At 38.8% G+C, this 27,117-nt stretch overlaps 1 protein-coding gene across 2 annotated transcripts in view; it reads right to left on the reverse strand.

The window, feature by feature from the left end:
* Positions 1 to 27,117, reverse strand: part of LOC136874428 (uro-adherence factor A) — a 209,331-nt gene that overhangs the window by 124,957 nt on the left and 57,257 nt on the right. For both annotated transcript variants that reach the window (XM_068227588.1, XM_068227587.1), the window contains exons 4-5: positions 25,658 to 25,819; positions 15,256 to 15,386 (exon numbers count right to left, since the gene is read on the reverse strand). In XM_068227588.1, coding sequence (XP_068083689.1) covers positions 15,256 to 15,386; positions 25,658 to 25,819 — 293 coding nt within the window. The remainder of the gene's footprint in view (positions 1 to 15,255; positions 15,387 to 25,657; positions 25,820 to 27,117) is intronic.

Raw genomic sequence — 27,117 nt, forward strand, 5'->3', positions numbered from 1 at the left:
TTTACATTTTAATTTCAATATATATAGATTCAGATTACATTTCATTCATACCTTGCACTAGAATTTTCAATAAATATTCAGTGAGAAAATAATGGTTCCCACTTGTCAGCATTTAAATGTTAAAGTTCAGATTATTTTCGAAAGAATGTGTTATGTTGCTGTCATTTAGCAAATATGACTACACCTAAAGGATTATTCAATAAAAGAAAATTGAGGGGTAATAACTACCTGAAAACAGAAACGGAAAACTAAGATGAAAGGGCTAATTCAAGGGTGGTTGTAGGAAGCTATAATACAAACATAGGTGTTTCAGTCATCCTTGTGCTTCTAATGTCATTTCTCCTTCAGCAATATCTCCACTTTATGCTAGCTGTTCTACAGAGAAACTGACATTTGAAAATAAATTCGTAAGTAAATCTCAATCTCAACAATATCAGAATTGATCAGATAATTTTTTCATAGTGTTCTGAGCTTTGTGTCAGCTTGTTAGTTGTAGTTGGAGGCAATACATGATTTCTGAAAAATGCAAAAACTTTAGAAGTGATTTCCTGAAATGAAGACTACAGACAACAGAAGAATCAGAATTAGTGTTACGAACAAAGTTATTGCGAGAAATAGCTTTGAGCCACTCCTTAGTTTAGTCCTGGTCTACAGGGAATTCGTGAAATAATAAGTGTCCCTTTGCTCTTTTCCCTGTTCGAAGTACAAAAAGGCATACAGCAATACATGTTACAATATTTCCAAACCGAGTTAAAGAAAAACAAATCACTACACTACACAATAAATAAAAAAAGATTTAGCGCATAAATTAAAATTCTTATTTAGGACGAAGTTACGGCGAGAAATCAGTTTGAGTCACTCAATACACTTGTTCTTATTGGCAGAAAATTGATATTCGAAGTATAAAAAGGCTCACAACAATATCACATATCCCAAGATTTGTAAACACAATTTTAAAAATCAAATAACCACACTACACAATTAAAAATAAACTAATTAGCGCATAACTATTAACTCTCAACAACAAGCCAACAAACACCTCATTGTGAACACATTACCAACACTTACAGTAACACAATATAAATGAAACTGGAAATGCAGTAATTTACTATAGAGCTTCCTGTCAGTGACTTAGGAGGCCAGTGCTCCAGCGGCATTGTGGTGAAACTTTCCAATTACAGCTTTATGCCGGGCTTCACAAGCGAATGTAAAGGCCGGTATAAGGAGTGCAGCGAGGGATCTAGTTGGTTATGATTATCTGGAGGTTAAACCTGGCCATGTGCGAGAGAAATGACCTTTGACCGTTATCTTGAATGTGACAACACTTCGATCGACTCGAGTCGAAACTCAACGGTGCAAGTTTAAACATACACGCCACCACTGAAAGATGCAGATACCTGCCCACTTCGTGGATTTGTCTTCATTAATAAACTATTTCACGACTTTTGCAGTATCTGTAACGGGGCTATCACAAGACAAACATGCACTATGCTAGTCAACTTCACACGATTATGTTCTAATCCTTCTGTAGTCTTATCATATGACAAATACACAGTTCAAAAAATTAGGGGAACATGTTTTTCAATGTATGCCATGCTCCACAAAACAATACCTCACAACCAGGTATATTACCAACTAAACCTTTATTCTTTACCATTGAAGTATACAAAACATTGATGGAATCGCGTTCATTTTCAGGACACAAACGGAAATGTCCAAATAGGGGCAAAAACAAAGTGATAACAGTCCTCCAGGTTGGATTTTTATCACAGTTGGAGAGCTTCAGTATGGTGTATGTCCTCCATGAGCATTTATCACACTTGGCACCTACGTGGCATGCTCCATATAAGTCGAAGGAGGTCACGTTGTGGCATCAGGTCCCATTCTTCAATGACAGCCTGTTTGAGGTCTTGGAGAGTCTTTGGTGGAACAGGACGCCCACGAACACTTTTGTCAAGCTTATCCCATACATGCTCAATGGGATTAAGGTCGGGACTCACTGCTGGCCATTCCATCTCTTGGATGTCCAGTTCTCACAAGACAGCTCTGGTGATGCGCGCTACATGAGCCCTGGCATTGTCGTGCATGAATACGAATTCAGGGCCAACATCATATGCAACATCAAACATATGCTGTAGCAGTATCTGCTCAATGTACCCTGCAGCGGTAAGACTACCGCGGACGATGACAAGATCCATACGGCCATCAATATTGATGCTACCCCACACCATCACAGAACCTTGCCCGAATCGGTCAACTTCCTGGACAACATTCAGCATGTACTGCTCACCACGGCGTCTCCATACATGTTTACGTCCATCTCGCTGTGTCGGGGGAAATCTGGACTCGTCTGTGAACAACACAGGTCTCCATTGGCGAAGTTGCCAGTTGACGTGGGTACGGGCAAACAGAAGGCGAGCTGCGCGATGTTGCTGCGTTAAACGGGGCACTCGAATAGGACGTCTCGGTCGTAAGGACACTTCTCTTGACCTGTTCCTTACTGTTTGGTCAGACACCGTGACTCCAGTGACCCTCCTGAGGTCTTGTTGCAGTTCTCTGGCAGTTGCTGACGACGACGCAACGCACAGATTTTCAGATATTGGTCATGCGTCCACGACCTTGTCCAACCCTCCTTGTGAACTGGCCGGTCTCATTGTAGCGATTCCACAAGTGGTGAATAACTGACGGAGATACATTGAGATACACAGCAACACAACGAAAAGTCCATTCTTCCTGGATCAAAATGACGACCCTTGCGACTTGAACCTCGTTAAGATGTCTCATGGAATGTGCTGGTTTACGCACATGCTCAAATGACCATAGTAGTGAGTGTACCTCACAACAACACACGGATGCACCGCTATTCACTTTGTTTTGAGGGGTCACCTGACAGTTTAATGCATGGCTACGCCTACAGATTGAGTATAACTTCAATTTGACATACGCTGAGTAGCTAAGGTCTCAAGGAATGCTGTACGACCATTAGAATCCCATCTACCAAATTAACGTTCAAATACCAGACATTATAAAACATGTTCCCCTAATTTTTTTGAACTGTGTATTTGCTACCTTTCACTGCAGCAATCAACACAGAATACATTTCTACCTTCTGAATGGAATGCGAATTACAAGCACAAACAGGCTTACTGGGTTATTCAGCAATATCAATGAAAACCGGAGAGCAATTCTGAACTTTCTTGAGGCTAATGGCTTGCTTCTTGAAACTATAATTTACTCTCTAAAGTTCTGGAATTTAAGGCCCTTTCCTGTTTTCGTGTAACTTTCCCCGACCAGCCTCCTGTAATGAGGGCTCTAATCTGTGTTGGAAACCACGTTCCTTTCACAAAGGATTATAAAGAATAATTTTAGGGCTGGGAAAAATGTGATCTACTGGCGGTAATATTGAATTTTGTGACAAGATAAATGAGGTATTTTAAATAGATTTAATAAGACGTGAATCAGGACCGTATTTTCAACGTGATAAGCGAGAAATCATCTTAATGAGGAACGTGCATGATGAGGTTACACTGTATTTTCTCGTGTCTGGTCAAATTTTGGAAATGGTATTCCCGAGAAATTTATAGCGAAAAGGTTATCATTACTGGTGCTTCAAATATGTTTTCATGATCCATATGAGATTAAGTTAGGTTAGGTGACTCTGTATGAATAAGAAAACTGAAAAGTTTGCCATAGAAGCCAGTGATACTACTCCAGTTCTTCAGAATGAAACTGAACATCCGCGTACACGTTGTCTCAGAATTAAAAAATAACTTACGAGTAAGCAGTAGTATGGAAATCTGCGAAAACGCACGTTTTGAACATACGGATCGCTGTTGCATACCGGTTGTATTGTGTGTGGGGTTTTTCCAGACTTTTACAGAAAGAACGGATATAACGACAATCCGCTATAGCGGGTACATTTTTCGCCGTTATGAATTCTCGCTATAACGGACTTCTACTGTACTTCTTCACTTGTACCCATACCACTTCGATAAGATTAAGTTCGCAGTGGTATGGTAGCAAGCAACAAACTCTTTTTTTTTCTGCTGAACTAGCCACCTCATCATCAATGATGTATTTGTCACTTCTGACAGTAAAAACTGTTATAACTCATGCCAGTGATCTAACGAAATTCTGAATGCTATTGCAGAAATTTCAACACAGCTTCTCTGTAAATGTGGTTGCTTTATGTCGCACTGACACAGACAGGTCTTACGGCGATGATGGACAGGAAAGGGCTAGGAGTGGGAAGGAAGCGGCCATGGCCCTAATTCAAGTACAGCCCCAGCATTTGCCTGGTTTGAAAATGGGAAACCACGGAAAACCATCTTCAGGGCTGCCGACAGTGGTAAAGTGTGACTGACAATTCACTGGTTGAACTTGCTGTGTGTACACTGTAAAATAAGCTCCTGCCATTATTGGAAATGGCTCCTTTGGTTACAACCCTGGGTTTCTTTAAGTATGATGGAACACCCACACATTTTATCCATAAGATGGCAGAGCATCTAAATCTAACACTCATGTATCACCTATTGTGTCATACTCAATTATCTCCAAGGTGCCCAGACAGTTAGATTTTTATCTGTGGGGACAGATGAGAAGTGAAATTCACAGAGAAAACAAACACAACAGGTAAGCTTACATCATGAATTATGCTGCTCTCATAAAAGAAACCCAAGACAATTTACAAAGTCTTGCATACAATTGTCAGAGAGATGAAAAGAGCACCGAAGTCAGTGGTGAGATTTTTGACTGTGGATTTGTGGACTGTTGCATTAGGTTTGTGTATCAATAATCATTTATGTGTACTTACCAATTTTTTATATGGTAATTTATAATTTTTGTATGCAAACAATTCAAGCAGCTGCAACCTTACTCTCATTAAAAACTGGACATATGTTTATATCTTTATACTTGGTTTACTACTCACTACTGCCTCCTCTTTAATATTCCTCTTGAAACACTCAGTACATAATATTCTAAATTAACATTTTAGATAACATGTATATTCGTCATGTCAACAGTTCTAACCCTAAATCTTTTGCAGTTTATGTGACAACAGAGTTATCTTTAAACCAAGACAAGAAAAAAGTTACAAAACCAGAAAATCTCCATAAGAAAGCAGGAAGAAAATTATATTATTTTTTGCCAATATTATAAAATAAATTTTCCTGTTCTACTGCACACACAAAAAAGTATTTCACTAACATGCTATAAAAACTATCAACAAACATTCCTGAGGAAGTGCAAAAATTTTAATATCTTAGGTTGATTACTGGTTTTGTACTGGTACTGCCATTCAATCATCTTAAAGAATGCTATGTGAAGTTATAAAACTAAAAAATAATATACTAATAATGACGAATGCATTTCCTGTAAATTGTTGCCAAGCAAGACAAGAAGTGCAAGAGACTACTCTGAGGTGCATGGAGCAGTCTACAGGCCAAATTCCTGAGCTGGAACACTGACACTTTATTTCCTACCTTGTGTCTTAACTCCAAGACATTTATACTTCAAAAATCATATTTTAATAAAACTCTCTGATAATGCAGTATATTAAATTTAAAATGTTTTAAAATTTAAAATGTTTTAAAATAGTAAATTTATTACTGACCTAGAACTTGAAATGCACAGGTACTACAATGACTCAACTGTATATAATATTATGAACATTAACACTTCTACTAATTACAGAATGTACTTGCCTAAAAACACATACTGGGAGTAGGTAGAAGTTATATCAACATACTAAAGACTTTTATAGAAAAAGTCACAGAATTTTGTGAGAACAGTGATAAGTCAACCTACCAATTACAAGAAATTGTTTGCCTCTTATGTTAATAAACCTGATACAGTTTCTACAAGGTGATATATATAAACTGGGTGGTTTTCAAAATGACCCCATTTCCATCTGAGAGCAGATGGGAAGATGCGATTGCTTTCTAAATGTGAAGAAACTCTGGGAGATTCACTTGCCAACATTTGCCAAAAATATGGAAGTTCTTCTTTGTCAGGTGTCAGTTGTTTCCTCCATTTCGCTAGTTGTTTTACCGTGCATTTGTTCAATATGTAATGCACATTGACTCAGAAGGTCTTTTTAATAAAAATTACATGAAGGATTACAAAGACCGTTGTTACCAGGCAAAGGACATTCAGGAGAGAGAAAGGTGTGCACGATCGTCCTAAGACAAGACACGATACTGGCTATAGTGAGAAAGGTGGAAACAACTGGGTCTTTGTTGAGAGAGCTTGGCAAGCATCACACATGTTTGGTAGATGTGGTAGATGTTCAGACTTGTTTGCTTTGGTCTCCTAAGAAATTGTTACGTTGTTTGCCTCAGGAGGCAAGGTATTCATATTCCATATGTCAAAGAGCAACCAAGGTAGAGGAACTGCAGTCATATATGATGATAACTGCCATTCGCAAGTTGCAAGAGCCAAATAAAGAGTCCATTACTGCTTATGCTTCTTGGATTTTACTGAACAGCTACTGGGAATTCTGAACATCATGTGATTCACAAATGAGGTTAAGTTCACTCATCCTGCCACTGTATGCCATGAAAACTAATAAATCAAGACTACCAGAGAGATGCACCTATACAATACAATTGAGAAACCTGTATTTTGGAAACTCTTAAAGTGTGTACCTACTGTAGTATTTATGAGCCATTCACAAAAATTATTTTCATTTGATGTGGAAAATGCAGAATAAGGAAAAAGATGGTCGAATAGAAGAAAATGGTGAGCCAAGATGATAATAAAGTTGAAGTTAAACTTAAAGATGAGGAAAAATGACAATCACAGAAGAAGAAGACGAAGAAGAGGAAGAAGAAGAAGGAGAAGAAGAAGGAGAAGAAGAAGAAGAAGAAGAAGAAGAAGAAGAAGAAGAAGAAGAAGAAGAAGAAGAAGAAGAAGAAGAAGAAGAAGAATTCGAGGTGCCTGCTAGTAACCTAAATGTGTTTCCCTGTACTTTACCTGCATTCAATTTGGTGGGACATATAAGAGTGGCACTCGAGTATGTTTGTCATAATCCGAAATCATCTTGAAACATAATTTTCACAAACATCTACTATGGCATAAAGAACTTGAAATAAGTGTATCATAAGTCAAACAAGCTAAATCCTACCATAAAGTGCCAATCAGTGAAATGGGGTATCAGAAATCCCGTTGTAGACAGCCACTTCAAGAAACACTAAAACCAACAAATATGAACTATATGGCTCACAGTAAGCCATCAACTCTTTAAACTAATGCCTGTGGTTATCAGGGAGCTTATTCTAAAAATTGGTGTGAGGGAGCGCACCAGTTTCTCAACACACTCGTAAGAGAAACATATGGATTAGGGTTCAGAAACTCAGGAACAAGATCTCTGTTCCGGTAGCAAACAGAATTGTTGTTTAAATACGTATGTTAGTGCACAAAAACATGCACCACTGACACATTCCTTTCTTTGTAGATTTTTTCTGTGATAATTTAATTTTTCTGTTATAATTTTTCCTTAATAGTGAGGTGAAATCCTGAATAATTATGGGCAATCCATAATACTTAGGACCTCTACGTTATGTAAATTACATGGGTAGCTTTTAAAACACAGAACATTTTAAATAGAACATTACGCCACGCAGTACTGTGTAGTACCAGCGCGCCATTCTTCTGATTTTCCTAAACTGATCCTTACTCGCACCATAAATCTGGCAACTCCTCTTTACATTGTCAAGCAGATATTCCCTACAATGCCTGAAATCAACAGAGGGTTTTATTTGAGTGTTTGTTTTTTGTGTCAACAACTGTTTGGAATTTGACTGTGTTGAGAGGAATAAAAATGACTGCCCGTCTAAGGTAAGTTGCTTTATATATACCGAACCACTGGAATCTAATGTATTATCTGATGAAGAATCAGCTGAAGAAGATGAAGGGGGTCTCGCAGATAACCTTACAGGAGGTCAACTCCAAGCACCAGCTGAAATAGTGCTGAAACAGCAAATTCCGCACAGGAGTAGAGAATCCATGTCCAATAATGATTCATGGCCTGCAAAGAGAGCAAAATCATCACCTTGTTCACCAGCTTTCTGGATGGCGGATGACCTAATTCCCACAACAATCCACTTCCTCCTCCGCTTGTTTGCCACTGGGTCTTCAAGTGATGGATTCCAGTGTCATTTCCTCCACTGAAGGGGACCATCACCCCAACTAAGGGAGTTCATTCGCCCGAAGCCACTGGCCCCTTTAGGGAGTCAAGTTATTTACCGCCGCCAACACTCGGTGTTAGCAGTTTTACAGCTGGGTGCCAGACCAGCCAACCCTCCTCCTTTCTCATTCCGGACTTGGGATCGGACAATGGCAGATAATATCCAAAGCGCTTCTAAACTTTCCAAATGTTTACAAGCGGCCTAAACTATGTCTTCCATGAGGATGCATATAATCATACTGTTTCTACTACTACATTCCTATATGTCACTCCAGTAATCTGAATTTCTCCCATTCCAATATCGTAAACTTTCTTGGAGTCTCATCTTTAGAACTCTTCACTTAACTGTCTGATACTTCTGACTATTCGTTTTATTGAAAAAGGTTTTCCCACCAATATTTGCTTGCTGATATATCTCATTTTCTGAATTTTAAGTCCAGCAATAAACTGTTCACTTCTGACCAGATGGTGTTCAGTAGACTAAAAGAATTGCCAGAAAGTGCACACTTTGAATTGATGAAATCTTTCAAGAATGTAAGTTATGATAGACAATGTTTCGATGATCTAGTACCCCTACCGACTTAAATTAATAACCTTGTGCTTGAAGAATGAACCTGAAATGTCTCACACCATATTGGTAAAGAAATCTGGGACCGAGCAAGTGGCTACACAGATTGGGTCAAGCAGCTGTTGGTTTGCATTCAGAAGACAGTAGGCGAACCCCACTGTCAGCAGCCTTAAAGATGGTTTTCCATGATTTCCCCATTTTCATACCAGGCAAATGCTTGGGCTACACCTAATTAAGGCCACAGTCACTTCCTTCTAAGTTGTAGCCCTTTCCTATCTCATCGTCACAATATGGCCTATCTGTGCTGGTGTGGCCGGCCCCGTGGTGTAGGGGTAGCGTGCCTGCCTCTTACCCGAAGGCCCCGGGTTCGATTCCCGGCCAGGTCAGGGATTTTTACCTGGACCTGAGGGCTGGTTTGAGGTCCACTCAGCCTACGTGATTAGAACTGAGGAGCTATCTGACGGTGAGATAGCGGCCCTGGTCTAGAAAGCCAAGAATAACGGCCGAGAGAATTTGTCATGCTGAGCACATGACACCTCGTAATCTGCAGGCCTTCGGGCTGAGCAGCGGTCGCTTTGGTAGGCCAAGGCCCTTCAAGGGATGTAGTGCCATGGGGTTTGGTTTGGTTTGGTTTGTGTTGGTGTGACGTAAAAACAAATAGTAGTATTAAAGATGTGTTCAATCCCCGTTGGCTTCCATATGTTCATACTTTCTTCACTGTCTTCTATTACTTCATGTTTTATATTCCAGCCTTGAATTGAAATCTCCCAACAGCACTGGATTATCTTCAGTGTTGACTCCACGTTTTTCATGTCTGTCTGTCAGGTCAACAGCCCAGAGGCTGGTTGGATCCTCAAATAGCACCACCAAAGGTTATGCGGTTATGAGGAAACCCCCAAAACCATTGGCAGCACCAAAATGAGGCGTACTAGGCAAGATGAGGAGTGAGGTAGTTTGCCATTGCTTTCCTCACTGGGTCAGAAAGAACTATTGCAGCACAACTGACCCTATGAGCAGCACCTTTCATAACACTCAGATGCACTAGTCATGCTCTGAATGTCATTACTCAGCACTACCCATACCCCAGCAACTTCCATATTGTCACAGCCATGGATGTTGACTGGGACTTCGGTGGAAGCTACACTTTACTCTGGCCTGTGCCAACAGATGGATGCAAAAGTACTGTATCCATAAAGAAATGACAGCAGGCAGACAGTTTTTCATAGGACTTCAAATACCTGACATAAATAAATGAGAAGTGAGGTCAGACTTAGGTGAAGCTTGTGACTGTCACATGGCTGTGGTACCCCGGAGGTAAAACAGTAGAATTAAGATTAGAAAGTGCCCACTCTTCTCATAAAAATGGTATCCAGGATAGTTTAATAATTTTTACCACTGGTCCACAATACAGGGTGAAAAACAGCTGCCCAGAGGTGAAATATAATCTTTACAGAGATGGTATAGGAAGATTGAACAATTGCAAGCAAGAAAGTATAGAGAGGGGGGTTTCATGAATGGCAATAGTGTTACATTTTCAAAATTACTTCAATGGCTACAGTTTTGAAATATGGTGAGGTTGCAAGATTTTTGCCAATAAATGGGTTGTTTAGCCCATTCACCGCTGGCCTTTTTAATCACCCGTTGCCCAATAGACCTTGTGATTTCACTTTGCACATTTAATTGGAAAACAATTTAACTTTTTGGTCATTTTTGTGATATTTTTATGAATTAAAACTACACTGATTGTAAATCTTTCCTCTACAGGGTGGCCACAAAGTCCCGTTACCCCCTTATAAATGTTAATGTACATGCATTTTGTTCTATGTTTCAGATGATGTGAATTACACGATGGCTGATACATCCAGTTACAGTATTGAACAACGTCTTATTGCAAGTTGTTGGATGCATGAGAGTGGGCAAACAGGGAAAATAATAGCACAAGTTTGTACTGACTTTCGGGCACGATTTCAACGAGCCTCCTCCAAAACAAACACTTCTGCGATGGTAAAAGAAACTCTTCACCACAGAAAGTGTGCAAGATAAGGACAGAAGTGGATAGGTCGCCGAAGAAGTCGATGTGTAAAAGATCTAGACGTTGATTCCCATAGGGAACCTGAAATATTTGTCCCGAATGAGTAAATTTATAATACCAATATAAATGGTCCGTTATTGGACATTATAAATTTTCCAGCTAACTCATTCCTGGTTGAAAGCGTTTCACCCCCCGTGTGCTAAGTTGGGCTCATCAGTTGGTACTTCGCACACCCACCAAGACGCATGGTTAGTGCATACCATGGAGGCCACTGCATAGGCTACTTGGAGCCACCGGCAGTGCCAATGCACTATGAGAGACTTTGTCTCATTACCAAAAATTGATGCCTGCTTGGCCATCAGATGATATAGACGTTGATGCCAAGGCATCAATTTTTGGTAATGAGACAAAGTCTCTCATAGTGCATTGACACTGCCGGTGGCTCCAAGTAGCCTACGCAGTGGCCTCCCCAGTATGCACTAGCTATGTGTCTTGGTGGGTGTGCTAAGTACTGACTGATGAGCCCAACTTAGCACATGGGGGTGAAACGCTGGCAACCAGGAATGAGTTAGCTGGAAAATTTATAATGTCCAATAACGGACCATTTATATTGGCGTAAAAGATCAGTGGAATTGCAAATACCCCGGTCGACAATGCAGAAGCACATGAAGAAAGACTTAGGCTTGCGCCCATATCGGTCTACGCCCATCCAGGAATTATCGGATGCTGACATGGACCAGAGAATGGAGGCATGTGCGGCACTTCTTCAGATGTACTGCCAGCTCCACTTGCCTGGCCACCATGAAGCCCAGACCTTACCACATGTGATAATGTGCTATGGGGGTTCATAAAGGGTATCGTTTCACAAAATCGATACAACAGTACGGATGAACTGAAAGATGCTGTAAGACAAGCTTTCACTAAAGTCACACCAGTAATGCTCCGAAGAATGTCGCACAGAACTTGGCACCGCATTATCCTTTGCCATGAAAATGATGGTGCACAGACTGATGCTTTGGACTTGTAATGCCGTATATTCCCAAGAAAACCTCTCTTGGAAATGGTGTACAACTTATTTAACTAGGTTTATGGGTTTCTATTAGTTATAGGAGGGTTATAAGAGGGTTATAAGAGGGGGGTAACTGGACTTTGTGGCCACTCTGTACATAAAAAGTTACATTTGAGGTATTATATTTATAGTTTTATATCTTGAGGATAGTTGCAAGAAAATGCAAACAGTAGTTAAATATTGTGTTCAGACTGTACAATCTACGTGGCCAGACATTATCGCTTGTGTTATGAAAGAAACCTTTATAGAGTCCAATGACAGCAATACAATTTCCTCATGCTCAATTAGATGTGCTATCTAGAATCTCTCTACGAATTACGAAAGGAGTCTGATGCTTCTGCTTATCTTGCAATAAAGATACAGACCTATACATAGCACATGAGATTATACAAGTAATATGTCCTGAATATTTAGGTCATATCACTCGTAACTATGCCTTCAACAAGTAGAGCAGTTAGCGACATTCAGTGAGTGTTAGTGGCAGGGGAATTACAACGAACTTTGTTGAAGATGTACTAGACAATGACTCTGACATTAATTTCAGTTTCAGTAATAATGATTTTTGAAAATATTGAAAAAGCTGTTTGTTCAAGTGGCAAAAGCGAAGGAGATGATTATTTTCCTGCAGGGTTGAGGGAGGAATCAGGTATGCAGACTGCACAATGTCCCAAATATAAAACCTCATTGTTGAACTTGTAGAATGGCAGGTGTTCAAATGCACACAGGACTGTCACTCTAGGATGGAAATGGTTGATACATGGAAGACAGATCCAATCACAAAATTAGCAATTTTCCAACCTGATTTACTAGATGATAATAATCAGATTATGAAGGGGTGTAGATTTAGTTGATCAAGTGATGCATACATATCCATCTATGAATAAAACTGTTATGTAGTTTAAGAAATTGTTCATTCACATGTTGGATATAGCTATTTACAACAACCTGGTCATTTGGAGAGACCTAAATGTGGGAAAGAGAATGACACTTCTCAATTTCTGTCTTGCAGTAGCACACAGCTTGACAAAACCGCACAATCTGCCACGACCCATTCACACAACGGGTAAAAAAATCAACAAAGCCCTCACCAATTAGGCTAAAAGAGAGACATTTCATCTCAGCAATTCCATCCACAGTCAAGAAAAAATAGCTATTATGTTGTGTTGTGTTGTGTCGTGTCACAAAAAAATGGTGTTAGGAAAGACGTAAGAAGGAAGTGCGTTGCCTGCAGAAATGTTCTCTTGTTCTTCAGCCCCTGTTTTGATGTATACCATACTAAATTCAACATGTAAAACTAAGATACTAATACATTTTATTAGTATTTCTAGAAAAGTATCTTTTCCAAAACATTCAGTAAAATACAAGGCATGTATAATCAAAATAATTTGTGATAAATCTAAGTCCATGACATGCAGCGGGCATTTACTACTCGAAGATTTGTCATCCATAACAGGGAGAGCATTAACATGGCAGCAAATCTGCCAACACAGATCTCTCACATTTAAGCACTCTGGACATTCCTACAACCATGAGAACTATTACGAATTACAGACAGTATATTATTCATCACTAACAAGGATATTAAAGGTATCTTGAGAACCAAAATAAACTTCCAATGTATAAAATCAAATTCAGTACCTTAGAATAAATATCGAAGAGGTGTTAAGCACAGAACAAAAATGGCAAACTGGACACCAATGGGATCCAAATCCACAACCATCCATTTTTAAATCGGATACTCTTAACAACTGGGCTATGGTGGTCTAGGGCATATCTGTTTGGTTGGAAAGGTTCTTAGCTACAGGTCTGCCACTATTGACAGCACAATTATATAGTGCAAGCAAGCCGTCCACTGTGGGAGTGTGTGCCAGTTGCCCGTTGGGGATGAAGTCAATGAATATTTAATTTTTATGACCACATGGTGTGCGAAATAAACTTTAAATACATTAGGTCGTGTTCAGTATGTAATGTTACATATCAACGAGATGTTAAATACAGAAAAGAAAAGGTCACCCACACACCAATATGATCAGAACTCACGACTTTCCAATTTCATGTCGGATACTGGCCTAGATATTGTTTTGTTTAAAAGGAAAATGGACAATTGTGAGTTCCGATCCCACTGGTGTCCAGCTGGTCACTTTTGTTCTGTACTTAACATCTCTCTGAAATGTACTACATGTACTGAATACAACATAATACATTGGAAGTTTACTTCGAGTACCATGAAGTCGTCAAAATTAAATATTCATTGAAATGACCCACAACGGGTGACTTGCGTCTCCTGTACAATTGTGCTCGTAGTAGTTCAAAGACCTGTAGCTTAGATCCTTTCCAGAACAAATATGACCTAGGTCAACATGGGTCAATTGGTAAGAGAATATGATGCAAATTGGCAAGGTTGTCGATTTGGATCATATTGGTATTCAGTACGCCATTTTTATTCAGTACTAAACATTTCTTCAATATGTACTATATGTCCACCAAAAGTTTATTTTCTGTACCATGTAGTCATGGAAACCGAATATCCATTATCTTGAGAATCTTGTCCTTGTAGGGAAAAGATTGCAAGAATTTTGCAAAGACATGAGTTAAAATTAACCAGAGAAGAGACAAAATGATAGTTCTAAATGCTGAAGAAAGGGAAAGGAACAATGATAAGAAATGTAACATTTGCAAAATCAGAGGAAACAGAAAAGACTTTTCTGAGCAGTAACGGTAATTTATATTTAGTCAAATAACTAAATGGTATATATCAAATCTCAGAAAAGCCACAGAATTTTAATCATAGGCACAGAAATGATTGCACTGAGAGACAATACTTTGGAAAACATATTTCATTCTTAAATATTAGTGACCGCAGAGAAAGGGATAATTCCCTCGCTAACAAGAAAGACAAGAAGCAAAGTTATGTATTTTGATAATAATACATGAGTTGATTGAATGAAATACCAAATTGTATAAGAATCTACACATAAATATGGAAGCTGGCTATATTTTGCACATCATTATTAAGTTTCAATGGTTATCCTTTAAGTCGTGTCTATATTCAAAGATTCAACTTGTAGAGCCCACTAGTCAACTAACAAGAAACCTTATTTTGTAATGTTTTGTAATTTTCGAGATATAATGTGAAATAAAGGGAACAGAGGGGAGAGTTTCTCACACATCTAATATCAAACCATATCCTAGGATGAAGAGAATTATTATTGATATGATAAACTTTATACCACATGGCAATCTGAATGAACTGTATCATCATGCAAAGAAAGATGATTTTAGACCTAGTGCTTATCTTGATGACTCACCAACTGAATTAGTTAATCACTACAACAATGTCCAGCTAAGGAGGAGGCCATGAAATATTCCATTCCCAGATCCTGGCATTGCTGAGTTACCTCGACTTGGCGATGGCACGTTTCAGTTCTTTCTGCAGCTGCTGGACTCTCATCTCGGCTCGATGATAAGTCTGGGAAGTTCTCCTGTGTTCCATTTCACTCAGCGTTCGCTCCCTCTCGGATTCGTTCACCTATCATTGAGCACCGGGTCAAAAAAAACGCAGAACACAAGAAAATTTCTTCCCACAGTATTAATAAGGGCTATATGCTAAAGTATTGGTAACAACTCTGTGAGTTTTTAAAGTTTTTATTAAGGAACTAATTTTACAGTTTCCTGGATATTAATTTTCTTCAATCTTATTGCCATGAAATTGTGTGCATTTTTAAATTTCAGATTAGAGTATATTTTAGTTTGTTGCAATTTTCATTGTCTCTATTGAATCTAATCTGTATGTTGAAAATATCCTTAATCTCTAATAATCTTTGTTGCATATTTAAACTTCATTCCCTATAACGAATGTACGAAGAATATATAGTTCACCATGAAACAATGTAAGGAAATTTTGACTTCAAGAAGACAATCTGAGTTACTAAGAAATTACTTGACAGAGACAAAGAGCTGAATATTTTGGACTGTGGTATAGTTAGATATCAATTTATTCTGTTTCACGGTAGTATCTATTGTTATGAGTCTCTATGTTTGATCATACCAGGAGATATACCGAGAAAGAAATTAAAAGTATTATCAGGGACAGAGCAGACTTAACACCTCATCACCTCCAATGGCAGCATAATATGTCTATTGGAAATATTATTTACTGAATGTTCAACCACCACCATGATGCACTGGGCAACAGCTTAATATAGAAAGGAATCAATACTGATGGTTGAATAGCTGTATAGATTCTGTTACTGTTTCTGAATATCAGAATATCAGGATCTTCATAAAGAACATCTGTAAGTTCTGTGTCAAGCCTCCTATTCTCTCTGGTTCACAAAATAAATTAATTCTTCTTAATGATAAAATGAACTAACATATTGCTGGTCTGCAAAAAACTTACTTAAGATAGATTGCACAAGATTAGTGGAATGATCAGCAATACCAGCTGATGTAAATCTATGTGAGCAATTATGGTATTTGCTTGTCACCTTTTTGTGGAATCTGATTTCTTCACTCTCAATTTACATGAAGTGGTCTAATGCCAGGATTTAAAATTTAACATCTACAAACTAGTTTCTTCCAAGCTTCACAAGCAACATCTCCTTGTAGAATGACATTCATTCAACCACTTGGCGAGAAATGTGGGTTCATTACTTTTATATTCATACATGGTATATATTCGGCTGGTTTGCTCCAAGAGATTGGCAGATTGAAACTGAAGACAGGGTGGTCTGTAGTGGGAAGGTTAGTATGTAGATTAATTGGATTGGGATGGAATAGAGTATGGTTAGACGGATTGGAGAATGCATTAGACTGACACCAAAAGAAGAAAATGGTAATAAAGTTTCCAGCTACTTGGCTGAATGGTAAGCATAGCGACCTTACATTCAGAAGTCCCCGGGTTTGATTCCTGGATGTGCCAGATATTTTAGCCATGTCTGTCTCCAGTTCAGATGCTGGGTATTTGAAACTAAAATCACACATACAAAAGTTGATTACATCCCTCTACATAGGGCATCAGCATCCGGCCATATAAATGGACTTAATTCACAAGCAGTGCTGACTCCAGCAATTAGGAAAAGTTCGAGAAGATGAAGAAGAAGAAGAAGAAGAAGAAGAAGAAGAAGATATAATAGCAACAACACATTCAACATTTTGTCGTTAAAAACTGGGACATAATTTTCAGCTAAGGACAAAACAAAGCTCTTAAAACATACTCAGAATCTGTAGTAATTTATAATAATAATAATAATAATAATAATAATAATAATAATAATAATAATAATAATTTTCTTCTTCTTCTTCTTCAGCAGTTTTTCTCATACCATGATGTGACAATGGTATGGTATGTATCTCACACATGAACTTTATCTAGTTTTACAGCCAGATGTCCTTCTGATGTCAACCCTATGTGATGTATTTAACTATATTTCATGTTTCTGTGCATGTTATAGCTTTTTTCTACACTGACAGCAGGAGGCCTACATGATGACAGGGCAAGTGGGGTGTTGGTAATGTACTACTGCCAAAACAGACAAAAGATCACTTATCGCTGGCTCTGTGAACTGATCAGTCGCCTGAGGAGTTTGCTGTGCTCACTTCGCTTTACAAACTGCTATGTTGTCAAGTAGTCTTCCAGTGTGCATGTGGGTATTACAAAGAGCTTGGTACGAGCAAGTGGCTGTGCAGTTTGGGTCATATAGTTATCAGCCTGCATTCGGGAGATGAGTGTGTTTGAACCCCACTGTTGGCAGCCCTGAAGATGGTTTTCTGTGGTTTCCCATTTTCATACCAAGAAAATACTGGGATTGTACCTTAATTAAGACCAAGGTTGCTTTCTTCTCACTCCTAGCCCTTTCCTATAAGATCATTGCCATAAGACCTATCTGTGTCGGTGCAATGTAAAGCAGATTGAAAAAACAGAATCGAGTTTGGTTCATGAGTTTGTTTTAGGATTGTCTTCGTTTTGTATCTGTGCGAGTAATTATTGCTGCATCTTTAGTTGCATTCTTCGATTAGCGTGTATGTGGCATGTGATGTGATGTTCGTTCATTTCTACTTGCATTGTTCTTTGTTTTAATTGCACTAAATACCTATCTTACAATGACAAACAGGAAGGAGGTATTATATTATGGTTACCTGCTAGGAATATTCCTCATGTAAGTAAATCACACCCGAGGCAAACTGTTGTCTCTTGTGAAACTAGCCAAGCCAAGGGCAAAAATGTACAACATTGATACACTTGCTGAAAGAAGAGGTCATACAGTTGTTTGCTTACTGCCCTATCACTGCCAGAACTACATCATAGAGCTGGTTTGGGGAAGCGTTCAAGGTGCTCTAGGGAAAAGAAACAAATCGTTCAAACTAGCTGATGTCCATTCTGTAATGAAAGAGGAGCTGGATAAAGTAACCTGATGCAAGTGTGATAAACCCATATAACTTGAGAACAATATTCTCTCACCCATGGGTAAATAATGCAAGTATCAAGCTCAAATTATTATTATTATTATTATTATTATTATTATTATTATTATTATTATTATTATTATTATTATTATTATTGTTGTACCAGGAGGTACACCGCAACTCCACACATTCAAAAGATGCGCCTTAAAGAAATCTACCTATCTAACATGAAACTGCTACTACATGAAGATGTCACTACTGAAGTATTGAGTAATTGTGTTGCTGTGAAGTTTCCTAAACTGACTGCATTTATTTGCTTTGTGTTTGTTTACTTCAAGAAGTTTAAACTTTCCTCCATAGATGTCATTTCAAAAACTCTGGTCGTGCACTCTGGTGCAAGGTGGAAGAACTCGTAACTTAAAGAAGTTTTGTATTTCTAGATTTTCATAACTGAATCTATGTTCATTTACTTTTGGGTTGGCAACACTTATTTTTCATTCCACCAGTTTTGAATCTGGCCAAACATGAATTTTTGTAATTAATTTTCAACCAATCCCGCATTTCTTTTTCACCTTGAATTAGCCAATAAAAATTGAGAGGGTGTGTTCGGATTAGTCCAGAATTCTCTCGAACCTTCCCTGAGGGTATATAAGTTGCCGCTTTTCAAGTTTCCTTGTGTCATTGATCGTCGTCTTTCTGAGTGTGTGTGTTAAGGCAGAAGGATGTCATAGATACGACATCGTAACTGGTGTAAAACCTTCAATTATGTTTGATATATTTTAATTATAGTTTATTTAATGCTAAATTATCTTTTATTAAGTGTTAAACATGACTAGTACATGGTTTCCCTATAAATATGTAGTATAAATTTGTATAACCTCAAATACGTATTGTGTATAAGTTTAACCTCAAAATCTAGATAGTCGAAAGCGGTAGAAAATTCCAAATTTTCGTACGTTAGACTTGTACTATAATTTGGTATGTATGAAGGGTTCTGGAAACTTACTGTAAGGTTTTATTATCCAGATACATGTAGGGACATTACGAATGTTGTAGATATTTCCATGTGTATTTGTAAATAGTAAATGAAAGTTCAAGTACCCATTCGACTAGCTGGTCAATCGATGTTTCGAGAGTGTTCCATTACAGTGTTGTAAGAACTCTTCCAGAAGTCGATAATTCTAGATGGTTGATCGAATAGTATGTATATCGAACCGTCAATCAGTGAAGTCAGTTCTTAGTTCTTAGGACTCAGGCAAGTGATGGACTGCGAGTAACTGTTCGGCTCCGAGGCGGAGTCGGTGAATTCAAGAGAGTGCATGTTATAGTGCACGAGTCACTTTTGTTGATATCTGTACTTGTCAGAATCAACTTCAGGGTACTCCGCTATTGAGTGTTGTAGTGTCATTTGCTACTGTGTATAACTGTGTGTTGTGACGTACAGTGTAAATAAAGTAATTTATACAAGGAAGTGAACGTGTTCTCGTGTGATATTTATTTACGTAAAATAAAATCATATTGGTAACCATAACAGGACAGGACAGGACACTTCAAGACTCAGCAATGAAGATCGACCAAATGAGCTTGGTTATGTTACGAGGTTTACCAACAGCTGGAAGCAAAGTGAACATACAAGAGATGCTGCGCCAGGATTTGATAGACAACGGAGAGGACCCAGACAGTTTTGACTTCCAAGTCACCTCGGAGGAAGAAACCAACGACTGGGTAAACATTATGTTCGCACAACTAACCGCTTGGATTCAGGCCGAGACCAAAAAATTCCAGGCCCAGACTGAAAAAATCAAGGCCCAGACTCAAGAAATAAAGAACGAAATCAATTATTTTGGCAACGAAGTGATAATGGACGTCGTGCCGGGCAACAACGAACCGGACGGAAAGCAGTCCGAAGTGATGCTTGCGGTTGTGGAGTCCGTAGTTCAAGATCCAGCGGAAAAAGCAAGTGTGCTGTGTGAAAGTACAACAGCTCTGGAGACATGGGTGAAGCCTGCAAGCAGTGACGGTGGCTCCGGCGTCGTGAAGATGGCAACTCCACAGGACGACGGGATCATTGTAGCGATGGTGGAGTCCGTAGTTTAAGGCCCAGCAGAAATACCGGGTGCCCTGTGTGAAAGCACGACAGATCCGGAGACACGGGTAAAGCCTGCAAGCAGTGATGACGGCTCCGGCGTCGTGAAGATGGCAACTCCATGGGATGACGGGATCATTGTAGCGATGGTGGAGTCCGTAGTTCAAGGCCCAGCGGAAACAGCGAGTGCGCTGTGTGAAAGTACGACAGCTCTGGAGACACGGGTGAAGCCTGCAAGCAGTGATGGCGGCTCGGGCGTCGTGAAGATGGCAACTCCACAGGACAACGGAATCATTGTAGCGATGGTGGAGTCCATAGTTCAAGGCCCAGGTGCCCTGTGGGAAAGCACGACAGATCCGGAGACACGGGTGAAGCCTGCAAGCAGTGATGGCGGCTCCGGCGTCGTGAAGATGGCAACTCCACGGGACGACGGGATCAATTTAGTACCAACAACCAACAAACGAGGGTGCCATCTGACCAGGACACTAGTTCCGACACGAAATCATATGCCAGTAGGAACATTGAATTCAGCACCCCGGAAAAAGAGGAGACTCAACAGGGCCAAGTCCATGATGTGAGATCCTCTCCCGTGCATCACACCGGTGGACTATGAAGACGCATGGGTCCTGGCAGAACACAAAGATACGAGTGAGGGGAAAGTCAGTGGAGTGTCGACTGCCACACAAGGACCTGCGGATCGTTGCTACAGAGAACAGGGACAGCATCAGCCAGACCCAGCGGGTCCCCCATGGAAAGGTGGTGGCCACCGATCGAACTATCTGGCTGCGAAATGTGAACTACAACAACGCCAAGTCTAAGTGTAATTGAATAGTGAGGGCTAAGAGAGACATAGAAATAGATATAAGGACACCTAGATATAATTTAAGACCTAGATTACGGAACGTACAGGGTAGATATTGAAGGTTTTAGTGGGGACAATTATTGTAGGTACGACGTCATAACTGGTGTAAAACCTTCAATTATTATGTTTAATATATTTTAATTATAGTTTATTTAATGCTAAATTATCTTTTATTAAGTGTTAAACATGACCAGTACATGGTTTCCCTGTAGATATGTAGTATAAATTTGTATAACCTCAAATACGTATTGTGTATAAGTTTAACCTCAAAATCTAGATAGTCGAAAGCGGTAGAAAATTCCATAATTTTCGTATGTTAGACTTTTTTTTTTCTTTTTTTTTTTCTATTGGCTTTACGTTGCACCGACACAGATAGGTCTTCTGGCGACGAGTTAGACTTATTGTACTATAATTTGGTATGTATGAAGGGTTCTGGAAACTTACTGTAAGGTTTTATTATCCAGATACATGTAGGGACATTATGAATGTTGTAGATATTTCCATGTGTATTTGTAAATAGTAAATGAAAGTTCAAGTACCCATTCGACTAGCTGGTCAATCGATGTTTCGAGTTTGTTCCATTAGAGTGTTGTAAGAACTCTTCCAGAAGTCTATAATTCTAGATGGTTGATCGAATAGTATATACAGTATATCGAACCATCAATCAGTGAAGTCAGTTCTTAGTTCTTAGGACTCAGGCAAGTGATGGACTGTGAGTAACTGTTCGGCACCGAGGCGGAGTCGGTGAATTCAAGAGAGTGCATGTTATAGTGCACGAGTCACTTTTGTTGATATCTGTACTTGTCAGAATCGACTTCAGGGTACTCCGCTATTGAGTGTTGTAGTGTCATTTGCTACTGTGTATAACTGTGTGTTGTGACGTACAGGGTAAATAAAGTCATTTATACAAGGAAGTGAACATGTTCTCGTGTGATATTTATTTACGTAAAATAAAATCGCATTGTAGAATGATAAAATTCTATCTTTCTTGCTGTTTCCGCATACTTATCCGAGGGGAAGGTCCGAATTTCTAACTATGTAACCAACATTTTCTAAAATGTAAAGTTCCATTCGGCTTGTAAAAATTTCATAAAGTGTTTAACTGTAAATCAGGGACAGAGAGTGCGTTACCCTCTCGAGTTCCTCTTCAACTTGGTTCGTGGTGACTATGATTTTGTAAATGTTTTTCTTCTTTTCTGTAATGCCTTAAAGTAACCTTCATTCGAGTCACCTCAGTAGCTTGGGATTAGCCCCTGTATATCTGGGCCGAGAGCCCGTTAGGATTTTATTCATTATCTAGGAGTGCAAGTATACGCCTCCGTTCATTTTGTGTTCGAGCCAGTAATCTAACCTGTTCTTTTTTCATGAAGGCCCAGTAGGTTGGGTAATAGATACTTGTGTGTAAAAGTAACTTCTATTGTAAATCATGCCTAGAGAGGCCAGAGAGTGTAAGATTTATAATGTAATGTTGCCTTAAGCGGGCTGTTAGAGATTGTAACTTTTGGAGCAAGTGCTCTTGATTTGGGGGATTTCTGCCCTTGCCTAAATTATACCTCATTTATAAAATTGTAAATTATGTCAACTTGAGTTGGTAGCTCAGAACTTGTAAATCTGGGGCTTGTAGCCCAAAGCTGTTTAATTCCCTATTCTGGGGTTCTCTTTTTTTAATCCCCAAATGTGTCATTGTTATTTCACTAAGAGAAAATTTGTTAAGTTTGTTGTTTTTGAAGAAATACAACCTTCAGTTCAAGTTTAAAATTAATTTTGATATTGTAGATAGGCCCATTCACCCCAGCACCTTCTTTCACCTCTCTGTGATCCACCAAAACACGGTAACAATTATTATTATTATTATTATTATTATTATTATTATTATTATTATTATTATTATTATTATTATTAATTGAATAATTGAATTGAATTCAATAATAATAATAATAATAATAATAATAATAATAATAATAATAATAATAATAATAATAATAATATGACTTGTAATGTATGGCTATAAAGTGTTTACAGTATTTGTATTATTATTATTATTATTATTATTATTATTATTAGATGCGAAAAAGACCAGAAAACTGATCACGCAAAGCTCACTTAAAAGTTGTGCATTTCCTTCTTTGCCAGGCAGCCTTCAATTTTTCTCTCATCGTGGTTCTTCGTTCTTCTGTCCACTTAGCTCCTGTCTTCTTCTTGTGGTTTTTCTCTGACTCTACTTCCCACTTGTTGATTTTCATTCTGTAGCAGGTTCGGTTAGCGATGTCGGCCACTTTGATTCCTGATTTTTCCAGGTCTTGGAGGATTTCCGTTGTCCACCTATTTGTTTTGATGTTTTCTGTTGCCTCAAGTAAGATTCTTGTCAGTCTGTTTTCTGGAAGGCGTTTGATGTGTCCATAAAATTTCAGGCGTCTTTTTCTGATGTCAGCCGCAAGGTTTGAGAGCTCCTCGGTTTTTGTACGAGATTGCAGTCTATATCCTTCGTCAGTCAGTTTTGGGCCGAGAATTTTTCTGATGATTTTACGTTCCTCTTTCAGGATGTCTTCGAGTACTGTTTTCCTGTGGAGATCCAGTGTTTCACTCGCGTATAGTATTTCAGGTTTGATCAGTGTTGTAATGTCGAATTTTGGTGAAGATTGAAAGGCATTTTTTGTTGTAAATGTTTTGCGTTCGGCCGAGGGCTCTCTTCATTTTCTGGATGCTTTCTGGATTATTATTATTATTATTATTATTATTATTATTATTATTATTATTATTATTATTATTATTATTTAAGTAATCGAATGATCGCATTGTTTGTGAGGTTATGACATGAAACATTTACTGTATATAGAAGTGTTTTGTTTATGACGGCAGTGATTAAGGTCATGTGTATTTAATTTGTAAATAATTGTGAATAAATTCGTGTACACAAGTTGACAGCATTTTGTGTGCGTCTTTGTGGATATGAGTTCAGTTAATGTAAGAACCTGTATATAATTTATTATTATCTGTATATATGATGTGTAATCCACTACAGTATTGTGAAACACACTAGAACATCCAGAATGACGTATCTTTGACACTAGATGATGGTAGAATATTCTGTACATTATATCCATGCATTAAGCACTCCAGAATTTACGAGAGGGTATTTTGTAACATAACTTTCTAGAAGCCTGGCCAGGCACATATATAAGGAGGTGGTCTTGATGGTAAAGACGAGTTACTGTTTAGTTGGAGTTATGGTTTAACAGGAGTTGTACTTGAGACCACGTGTTGTGTTTGCACCGACATGCTATGGCAGTCATCAGTCAACTGTTTCAAGGTTGTAATCTCCATGGGTTCCGTGATAGGCGGTTGTTAAACTGGGGGTTTGTTGATGTTTTCGGAGTGAAGTGTTTTGTTTATGACGGCAGTGATTAAGGTCATGTGTATTTAATTTGTAAATAATTGTGAATAAATTCGTGTACACAAGTTGACAGCATTTTGTGTGCGTCTTTGTGGATATATCGAACCAAAGAGGAGTGGAAAGCTTGTGTATGCTGAAGATTACAAGAGGAAGATTACAAAAGGAACACGGAATTGGACACAGTCATGGATCAGATTGCCATATATCTACGAGACAACAGTCACAGCAAGGAGTCATGTGACGAGGATATTTCCGGTGACAGCTCTGCTGACGGTGACGAGTATCGGAATTCCAGTCCATGGATACTTCAGCTGGAGTAAGGTAAGGTAAGAAACTGCATTGTGTAACACTGTACTTCTGAATGAATGCTTTTTGGTCTCTTGTCAATGCACTTTTTATATGTACCGGTACTATTCATAAACTCGCATTACACTACATCCATGCTAGAATAAAACTCATCCACAGGTCATACTTGAAATAGAAAATATGAACCTCTGAATTTTACGGTTATGTAGATTTCAATCCAACTTTAACACGTGCACAATTCAAGCAACGTTGTAATAGTGGTCTCTGTCATGTTCCCTTACCAGCCTCTTACGTCGTGCTAGATTGGTCGCTCCCTGCTTGTCACTTTGAACATCATGCAGACCACCCACCATCAGTGTAGAAAAAAGCTATAGTAGTGTGTAAACAATGAGGAATGTATTAAAACAAAGAGCTAATCCTGAGCCAAAACAATAAAGCAGACACAACTAAAATCCCCAGCCAGACTGGGGTCAAACCTGGAACCCTCTGAAATGTAGGCTGTTAGGTTGCCCATTCACCCGACTATTACGTTAGGGCACTACACAACAAAATCCCAAAAGTTAATAATATTCCAAGTCCTAAGAACCTTAATCATAACAACACAATTCCATCAACATTCAAGATTTCTGAGGTCATAACTTTATTAAAAGCAATTTTCTCTCAACTAAAGCTTCAATCCTCCACTAAACATCAGATTATTTCACAATATTATTACTTCTGAAACTCAAAACTTTGAAGTGTACTTGCCCTCATGGTGGCATGATTTAACATCTCCTGCCATGCATGGTCGAACGTTCTCCCTTCAGTACTAAGACCTTCTTCAGCAAGATATACCATCTCCTTGGCTGCTGCATGCGCTGAGTTGGCACGTTCAAACCGTACTGCTGCTTGCTGAGTCTCCTGAAGAGCCTGTACAAACCAGAACTCACAATTACATACAGATATTTCTAAAATTTAAATATTTTTCAAATGATGATGATGATGATGACGACGACGACGACGACGACGATGATGATAATTGTAACATAGTACTGCCTCTCTCTACTGGTAGGCAACACTTCTTATGCCCGAAAACAGCAAAGTCTCATGGAGACAGGCTGAAATAGTTGAATGTGCACTACTACTTCAATTTTTTAACTGCTAGCTCATCCAAAAATAAGAAAAATAAGAAAAAGAAGGGAAAATATGTGATGGAAATACCCATTTCTTGTACTCAGATGTTTCAAAGAATGTAGCAAAGGGTATAGAATAAGGAAGTTAATGCCCTAGGAGATAGTAATTTCATTAATTATGGAATAATTAACGATATAGGTCAGGGTGTGACATGTCATAAATATCAAGCAATAGTATTTATAAAAACAGCCCGGTTAGTTTATGAGGGCGTTTGGGTCTGATTTGAGTAAGGGTAAACATAACCCTGCATAAGACACTCGGGCAGGGGATTTCAACACCGACACAGCGTATCCCAGATGGCTGATGGGGGAAATTCCTGTAGATATGCACAACAGGTGTGAATAAGGGGATGTCAAACACCTGCAGATGAAATGAGGTCATCAACAAACTGGTCAATAGTCTCAAGGGCAGAAGAAGAATCTTATTTTTCAACTAGCTAATGTACCCGTGATTTGCTACGGGATTCTCAGAAAGACTGTCTTTGTGGTCTTCCTAAATGAAGTCAACATAGGTCATTACAAAAAGTCAGTCGGATTGTAGTGATTAAAAGCAATGTCATTGTAGAAAATACTCGATCAAATGAAAAACTGCACATTTTCTCACTTTTAACAAACAGTACTACAGTGTCAATCTAACAGTCCAAAGTTTCAGTGCTGGAATGACCAGGCCACAGACAGCTGTTAAATATGCACAATGCCCATTCTAATCAGTGCTTCAGAGTACGGAATGATGAAGCAGTGTGTTACGTATCAGTAGTATTAGAAAATTTATGAACCAGAGAAATGACATGCTCGAGAAGAAAGTTATCAAACTCCCCAGCTAATTCCTGCCAATATTCAGGCAGGCTGTTATACTCGGTACGACCGGGTGAGTTCGCTGTGCGGTTAGGGGCGCGCAGCTGTGAGTATGATCTAGCAGACAGGCGGTTCGAGCCCCTCTGTCGGCAGCCCTGAAGATGGTTTCTCGGTACACAGCAGTAATCCCATCTATTGGAGATGAGTGGCAACAGAAGGCACAAAGCACATCACAACAAA

This window comes from Anabrus simplex, chromosome 5 (assembly GCF_040414725.1).
Source record: "Anabrus simplex isolate iqAnaSimp1 chromosome 5, ASM4041472v1, whole genome shotgun sequence".
In the NCBI taxonomy this organism is placed as follows: domain Eukaryota; kingdom Metazoa; phylum Arthropoda; class Insecta; order Orthoptera; family Tettigoniidae; genus Anabrus; species Anabrus simplex.